Consider the following 8,839-nt stretch of genomic DNA (forward strand, 5'->3'; position numbering starts at 1 on the left):
TGCTAATGTCAGCAGTAGAGGGAGACAGACTGCTGGGAATATCCATTGTTGAACATTTCTGTATTGATAGGCTAGTAGATCAGAAGTGATATTTGTATTAATATTATTTTCATGTTACTTTACAGAAAAGGATACAACTACGCTTAATTTTGCCCCTAAGGATTTGATTTTTTATTATTATTATTTTTTTACATTTTTTAGCATTAAAATGTATCTAATATTGCTTTTTTATTATTATTCATACTAAACCATTTACTTGTTTATTAACAAGTATAAACAATAACAACAAGTATAGTGATATAGTATATCGGTTTCTTTCCGGAGTGATATTATGCTTTGACTGTACAGTGCATAGCATTGACCGTAGTCCAGGGCCTAAATATCCTATTGATGCCAAACTGACTCACTTTGGAAGAGAGAGCAGCCCTGTCTACTCCATACATGGCAGGATGGAAAGTCAAGATAAATCGGTTATTTTGAAGTGGCACTGTTGAAACAGTTCCTTGTTTACTGGTCGATCAAACTACTTCATGTCGAAACCACCAGGAAACACTTAGCTGGAATGAGTTGACAGTTCCTAAGCCTTGTTGTAGCTGATATTTGCAGCAGCAATCTTCTCCACCGCTGAGCACACAGTCCCGGGAAAGCCTCTCTGTGCAGCATCCATCGCAAACCAACAGTTGTTTACCTGCAGTTATTGATGCAAAAGGTAGTGACACCAGATAATGAAAGAAAGCGAAGATTCAAATGCTTTTTGCCCTTCAGATATGTAACTCTGGATCAGTGTTTTGGGTAATATTTATGCAAAAATATAGAAAACTCTAAGGGGTTCATAAACTTTCAAGCACCACGTCTGTGTATTTGTGTATGAAATCAGGGAACTGATTTGAAACTAAAGCAATAAAAAAAAATCTTGCTTTAAAATTAATTTTAACTGAAATAAAATGATTAAAATTAATGAGCCATATTTCGGATTTCATTTCAGTTATAACTGATGTACTAAAATAATAATAATTACAAACTAAAATAATTTTATTTCAGTTTTATTGTTCACACTGTATCATGCTAACAAAAACTTATACACTATATAATAGGAAAAATAATCAGCTAGATTTTTTTGAAAGTGTGAGATCAATAAAAAAAAAATGAAAAATATTATTTGCATCAAATACAAATTCATTGTAAATTTAAGTCATATTACACTGACTACAAATTAGAATGCAAGTGAGCTAATAAAAATAATATTTATTGATTTGTCAACAACAAATGAGGAACAAACAAACGTTGACCGCTCAACATACAAGATGGGGATGTTAACAACAGCAGTTGAGCAACAGAAAGCATCGTAGTGTACAACAAAAACTATTCCTTCTATTCACGACAGGGGCGATTACTAGTCCTGAAACACCTTCCAGCTTATTTAAACGTGACTTAAGTGCAGATCTAATGAAAACACTTCGGAGGATGCAGTCCGTCCCCCTTTATCTATGCTCCTGCTACCATCAGATCTCCAGATGAAAGGGGGAGGGGAAGGAGGAGTAACATTTCATTACCATAGATCTGCAAATAATAAAACTTATATACAAATCACAACGCATGGAAAGAAATGCACGCATGGTCAGACTCAACCAAGTAGTTTAACTTCCAATGACAATCTGGAAATCTCATTCCTTGGGAAGCGGTCTTCGAAAAAGCAGGATGTGGGGCTCTGTATGGAAAGAGTAGGATTAGGGTCAAGGAGAATAACAGGCAACCTTTTTATAGACATTTGGATAAATTTCATTCACCAGTTAGAGCTTACTACCTAGACAGTATTTAAGCTGTCAAAGTAAGTTTTAAAGCAGCCCTAGGCCCTTTATGTTAAGACAGTGTCTTAAATACGAGCTTGACCATCTATCAGTTAGCCAGTAAGTAATCAGTCTTATTTTTGGAATGAATTTAGAATAATCTATGCTTTTATGTAACTGAATTTTAAAAATGATTAATAGTCTTAAAGGGACAGTTCACCCAAAAATGAAAATTGTCATTAATGACTCACCCTCATGTCATTCCAAACCCGTGAGACTCCGTTCATCTTTGGGACACAGTTTAAGATATTTTAGATTTAGTCTGAGAGCTCTCAGTTCCTCCATTGAAGCTGTGTGTACGGTATACTTTCCATGTCCAGAAAGGTCAGAAAAACATCATCAAAGTAGTCCATGTGACATCAGAAGGTCAGTTAGAATTTTTAGAAGCATCAAAATACATTTTGGTCCAAAAATAGCAGAAACTATTACCGTACACACTTTAAATGGAGGGACTGAGAGCTCTCGGACTAAATCTAAAATATCTTAAACTGTGCTCCGAAGATGAACGGAGTCTCACGGGTTTGGAACGACATGAGGATGAGTTATTAGTGACTATTTTTATTTTTCTATGAACTAACCCTTTAAGGTGAGACACTGCAGGCAAAAACACTTTTTTTTTCAAGCACCTGTCAATTTTGGGCTTTTCATCAAGTGCTTTTTCAAACAAGTGGAAGAAAAACATCCAAAAGACACTGTTAAGTGTTTATTTTATAGCACTTCATCTGTTTGTGTCAATAGATTTCAATTACAATGCATATTTTTAAAGGCCGAAATTAGTTTTTTCTCCAACACGGAGCCATAAATCTCCACTTCAGTAGCACCCACACACACCAAACATTACATTTTTATTCCTGTCCATATTCTGAAGGATTTTTACAGAGGGATTTGTTCATATATATTTTCCTTGATTATATATACAACATTTTATCCCCCCAAAATTTTGAAAATATATTGTTTTCTGGCTGTTCAAAGTATTTTCTGAATTATGGAGTGACAAAAAAAAAAGAGAGCCATAATTCCCTCTGTAAAAACATTTGACTGTAACGTCAAAAATATATAAAAATACATAATTTTGATACTGACTTCATCCAGTGTTCAGATTTTTGTACTAGACGTTTATGCAAATTAGCGCATATTTCAGTAAATAATGCCTCATTTGCATATTTAAACATAACATTTTAGAAAAACTGTAATACAATTTTTTTTTTGCAATTATCAATGTAACGTTATCAATCAACTGGGTAAATAAGATGATAACTATTAACTTTAGTTTTTTTTTTTTTTACCTATTCACCTGCCTTAAAGAAAATCTTGACTAACTTGTAAGACCAGTCTAAATAATTTCTGCAACTGGTCTCCAGGTCTATACTACTAACCTGGTTTATGGATCATGTAGTGGATCCAGCCCTGACTCTGCTGGACTCCCAGTCCTCTCCATTCCTCCTCGGACATTAAATGGGAGGACGGCACCAGTTTGGAAAGCTGCTTGGGAAGCATGACATGTCTAAGAGGAAGGAGAGGGACAACATGTTAGTTTGACTGACTAATACTGAATACTTAATAGCTCTTCAAACTGTTTGTCAGGCAATATGACACGGCTCGGACGATAGAACTCGGAAAATATTTTAAACAGACCGTCTTTAAACACTAGCGGATGTTTTGAAGATATCGTTTTAAAACTGACCCAGTCAAATGCCATTACAACGGTCATTATGAAGTGGCGCGTCAACTCGAAAATGAAGTGAACAGTTGAACGAGAGAAATTCATCACCTGTACTCGCATTCCTCGTCAGAATACTTGTCGGAATAGTAAATCTGCTTTTTCGATGAAGACATTGTGGTTAAATAGCTAAAATCCGAAGTGAAATCCTGGAAAGCTAGCTCGCGGTGTTTTCCAGAGGGCGCCGCCCGCTTCAGGTTTGAACTCAAACGGTCCCTCGCTCGCTTCTGATAGGCTGAGGGAGTCGCTCGTCGTTTAGGCCCCGCCCCCTCGACGCACGCCTTCTGCGTTTGATAAGAGCTAGTTCGATCGATATTACTGACCTTGTTTTGTTTGAGACCTTTTTTTAATATATTATATATATATTTTTTTTTTCAACTTTAGAGCTTTTTCCTTTTTTTTTTTTTTTTTATAAAGGTGAGTTTAACCGTGTGAACTTATACGTTTCTACACAGACGTGTGAAACCCAATGATGGTGATTATGCTAAGAGAGTTCTACATTGCTGTAATCTTACAAATATACAATAAACCAAAATATTTTTATTTTAAGGTCAGATACACGTTTGTATTACAACAGAAAGTAGTTTAGTCCGTCTCTCAGTTCATTAAAATCGGCCCTACTTGGGAGGATAAACTGAAATAAACATTACAAAACACACTTTTTCAAGTGTAGTCATGATTTAAATGTCATATCTGTTAATATCAGTCAAGTGCGATTATAAAATGACTATTAACTTCAACTCTGTCACAAGCATTTAAAGCCACCTAAGCCAAAAACTAGGATGAAGGATGAAATAAAATGATGTGACAAGATATTCACAAGATGCTGTTTGCAAAGAGCAAAACCTCGACAACACATTTATCAAGATAGAAAGTGAGACCATATTATGTTCAAAGGATGTGTTAAGCAACTCTTGAATGAAAGACGTGCTTTAACAAGATTTCACCAAATCAAACAGTTCCCGTTAGTATTTCAAGCTTTGTTCATGAAAAGTCGTGACTTGGGTAAAGTTATCTTTTTGTTCTTTATGTTGAAAATAAACAAATTACTGCATTATTATTTCATATTCATTTGTTTGAGGTGGCATAAGTTGGCTCCATTTTTTTTCTTTTATTTGTTGTAGTCTTTTTTTTTTTTAATGGTTTAACACCTTAGTGTCATGGCTGCTTGTTTGACCACAGTGTTCCTGTGACCTTTTTAACAAGCACACATTGTTGCAGTACAAAATCAAGCAGAGCGAGCAAGGCATCAGAAAGCTTCTTTACTGTCTGTATTTTATCTTTTATCTTTTATCTCTGTTGTAGTCATATCTTATTTGGTGCAGTATACAGAGTGTTTTTTGGTGTCATGTTGTGTATCCAGTGATTATCATACTTTTTCTGAACACATTTCTTCCACTGATCTTTTTTCACTCCAGTTTTATTCCTTTTGTATGTGTTGTTAAAAAAAAAAAAAAATCAGGCTTGCTAGAACTTTAACCAAAGGTTAACTTCAGTGACTCTTTTGTTAATGAATTACACCGGTTCCGCTTCAAAAGTAACACTTAATACCTTTTGTTCAAGATGTGAATTCAAATGAGGAATGCATTTCTGCATGTTTTAATGCTACGACACATATACCTGTCTGCTAGAATATAATAAACTTTTTATATAAAGTCTTTGATATAAACAAATCAAGTCTTTCATGAACTCTTAGCAGCATCAACCATTATTATCAGTGTTAAGTTTGGAAACACTTAAATTTATACAGTGTTTATGCATTTTGCAGCTTTGCAAGTTTGGACATTTGTGTTAAGTGCATTAGACCAGAAAACCAGTAACTGATTATCGTTGGAGGAGGTGTGTGTAAGTGATGGTGTGTTCCTGGTTTGGTTTAAGTGGTTTCTCTCACTCTCTGGGCTCAAACTTCACACCTCTCAACTCTTTTGTGCTTTTTGCTTTCCTCTACATATAAATAAATACTTTTTGCATGTTTTCTTTGCTGCTTGATGTAGGGCTGGCATTGCAACCTGCATTTTGGTGAGTTACGATTGGCTTTTCTCTTTATCTATATTTTTAATCTGCACATGACTAAATTTAGTAAAAAATTTAATATTATTTTGTGTTACATTGCTACAAACGCTTTAAATGAGGATGTGGTATGTTTCTGACACGTGGAAGATGTATTTTAATTTGATGGTATTTTAAGAAGTATTAATATACCACCTTCTCCTGACCACAATTTGATGTTTAATGTCAAGATAATATGCTGATAATAAACTGGCAGTAAATGTCACCTGTTGGGTGCTATTGATCTATTTATGTGCATGTGAGTTTTAGACAGACCGGTTAGAGTAGGAATAATTTTTTTTATCAGATTAAAAAGTAGTACTGTATTTTCCATTTTGCAAGTCAGGATGCAGATTTGATTATTATTATATTCTCTTTCCTAGATATTCATGAATTGTCACAAATAATCTTGAGAAGTCACATAACTATTTTTGTAAAAAAAAAAAAAAAAAAAAAAAAAAAAAAAAAAAAAATATATATATATATATATATATATATATATATATACACACACATATATCTTAATGATAATGCTGTAATAAATTATTATAGTATTAGTCTCAACGTAAAAACAATCTAAAAAAAAAAAAAAAAAAAATATATATATATATATATATATATATATATATATATATATATATATATATATATATATATATATATATATATTAGAAATCAACGGAATGTTTTTAGATTCATAATAACAATTGCCCATATCATTTTACAAACCTACCTGTACTCTTTTAAATAGGAGTTAAAATAAATAAATATATCCAAATTAAATACTATTTTTCAATGCTTACAGGTGCATCCTACGATCTGAAGGTATATAAACTTTTCAACAAAATAATATGTATAAATTAAGTTATTTTCACTTGTGGAATATGTGTAACTGTCTTATGTCAGAATGCTTCTGTGATAAAATGATTATGGTCATATTTTCAACTTCAATACCTTCACGACTGAGGTGCCCTTGGGAAAGGTACCGAACCCCAATACCCAACTGCTTCCCGGGCGCTGCAGCACAAAAATCTAAATTTACTTGATCTGAGACTATAGACAGGTGCATCCAATGGGAATCTGAGCATTTATGGCTCCCAGAGGAGAACCAGACAATAAATGAGTGAAGTAATCTTGTTTTGTCCTTTTCCTCCTTCTTATGCTTTTATGTTCTCCTCTGTAGTTTTGTTCAGATCAAAGATATTGATCTGGAGCATGACCCTGCATGTGCACTCTCACTAATTGCTAATGGTCACGCTGTCCCCATTCTTGAAGCTAAAATGACCCCAGATGCACGTGCTGAGTAACTAATGGAAAAACAACAAAACCTTTGCGCACCACATCTGAGAGGTCACCCAAGAGATGATGATTTAGGAAAATGTAACACTTGAAAAGAAGGCACTTGTGAGTCATGAAGCAAGCGTGATGCTTTGCCAACACCACAAAGTTGAGGTTTCCACCAAAAATATCTCTGTACACATAGGCCACGGTAGTGGAATATAGAGTATTTTAGTGCTTCCTGTTTATTTGGCCTTGTGGAGTCTTTGCATTTACTTTTTTGGGCAGTTGCGAAAAAGGTGACGTCAGAGTTAAAGGAAGAGACTATTTGTCAAACACGCATAGCGTCTTGCGCAAGTCCTGTAACTGTGACAGCTCAGATGGTTTCTAGACTTCAACAGCGAGAGACAGACCAGAGAGACTCAACAATTGTTTTATAGTCCATCCTGCAGCAGTATGAAGAACTCTGAATGGAGAAACCAGTAATGCTGTTGTGAGGTATTTAAAAAGTTCATTTATTCTTTATTAACTGGAGTAAATTATGCTTTGACATCTTGAGTACTCGTGTATGTATGCTGTGTATCAAGCTACTATCTGAGATAGTCTAAAGTAGGTCTTAATAAATTGGATCTGTGACATAAAAGGCAACAAATAATTAAGTATAAGGAGATATTTAAAAGAATTTTATGGCCCAGACAACATTGGACCATAACGACTTTCAATACATATACTGTGTGTGTGTGTGTGTGTGTGTGTGTGTGTATATAACACATACACACACACTTAGACATTTTTAATTTTAAAATTGTGCACTTGTAAAACATCTACTATAATGTAACAAATCATTAGTGATAGCTACGGAGAAAAAGGTTTTTGCTGCCAAACAATGTAGTTATAACATTCACCAGCAGGGAATATCAGCGCTATGCTAACTAGCCAAAACTTCATCCCATGCCATAAACAATGAAATGTGTCATTTATGCACTGCCTCAACCAAGAGAGCTAGTAAAATAATTGATATTTTCAACTGAAACCAGTATTTTCCTGTTGGCCTAGTTGTCGGGATGCTAAAAAATAGTAATGGTTTGCTAGCTTCACAGCGTTTACACCTTTCTGGGGAATCAACCTGGGATGGGAGAAAGTGTGGTAGCATTCAAAGCATAACACACATCGCCTTTCGCTAAAGCTAGCTAGCTGCAGGACTGAATGGCTTTGCTTGTATCAGACTGTGTGCAGGTTGATAAGTGTAAGATGCTTTAAGGAGGTGCTCGGGCAGATGTGCATTAGCTAATGTTGCATGATCGCAGCTGGGTTGGGCAGAGCTAATAGACACACCATAACACTGACATCATCAAGAGAGTGGGGGGAAGCTGGGCTGAGAGGGAAAGAGAGAAAGGGAATGAAGAAGAGAGGGAGGGATTAAGCAAGCCACAGTAAGGGACAGAGCAACTGACAGAAAGCAGAGAGAGACCGAGAGGACGCAGGGCTAGACTCAGTCCGCACAGAACATTGTGGATTTCTCCTTCGCTTCCTCTGCATTTTTCCTTTTCCCTTTCCCTAGCCATCCCCCTTTCCCTCCCTCTTCCCCCCCACTGTCCTCTCTGCTCTGGAACCGCTCCTCCGGGCATGCTACTTAAGCCCAAAGTATGGCCGCTTCCGGAACGACTCAGTGACCTCCTCCGACGACCTGATGCAGAGCCTAGCCATGAGCGGGAAGGTGGTGGCCACGCCGGTGGCCTCCTCATTCCACGCCTGGCTTGGAGCTGCCACCCCTGGAGACTGCTGCTCTTCCTCCGCCTTCGGTCCAGGTGCTGGCCGACTCACCCGGGCTGGATGGCGAGCAGGACGGCACCACCACCTTCTGCATGCTCATTCCTAAAATGCCCCAGTGGAAGTTCTCCAATTCGTTGCTCAGTCGTAGCCCGTCCAATAGCAGTTCCAATTC

General features: G+C 36.2%; 1 protein-coding gene across 1 annotated transcript; it reads right to left on the reverse strand.

Annotated features, from left to right (window-relative positions):
* Positions 1–1,184: 1,184 nt before the first annotated feature.
* On the reverse strand, positions 1,185–3,785 carry LOC113070461 (cyclin-dependent kinases regulatory subunit 1-like). Its single transcript, XM_026243746.1, has 3 exons — positions 3,619–3,785; positions 3,224–3,351; positions 1,185–1,708 (listed from the first exon to the last, which is right to left on the reverse strand). Exons 1-3 carry the CDS (start codon positions 3,681–3,683, stop codon positions 1,665–1,667), a joined length of 237 nt encoding a protein of 78 aa, XP_026099531.1. The 5' UTR covers positions 3,684–3,785; the 3' UTR covers positions 1,185–1,664.
* Between the last annotated feature and the right edge of the window lie 5,054 nt (positions 3,786–8,839).

The sequence above is a fragment of the Carassius auratus genome, unplaced genomic scaffold (genome assembly GCF_003368295.1).
Source record: "Carassius auratus strain Wakin unplaced genomic scaffold, ASM336829v1 scaf_tig00004404, whole genome shotgun sequence".
NCBI classification, from domain to species: Eukaryota; Metazoa; Chordata; class Actinopteri; order Cypriniformes; family Cyprinidae; genus Carassius; species Carassius auratus.

Bases quoted from the DNA above. Each gene is read 5' to 3' on its own strand.
- LOC113070461 (XM_026243746.1), bottom strand. From the start codon at position 3,683: ATGTCTTCATCGAAAAAGCAGATTTACTATTCCGACAAGTATTCTGAC. The intron at 3,352-3,618 runs GTGATGAATTTC...CCTTCCTCTTAG, and splicing joins GACGAGGAATGCGAGTACAG to ACATGTCATGCTTCCCAAGC. The intron at 1,709-3,223 runs GTTAGTAGTATA...CTTTCCATACAG, and splicing joins CTACATGATCCATAAACCAG to AGCCCCACATCCTGCTTTTT.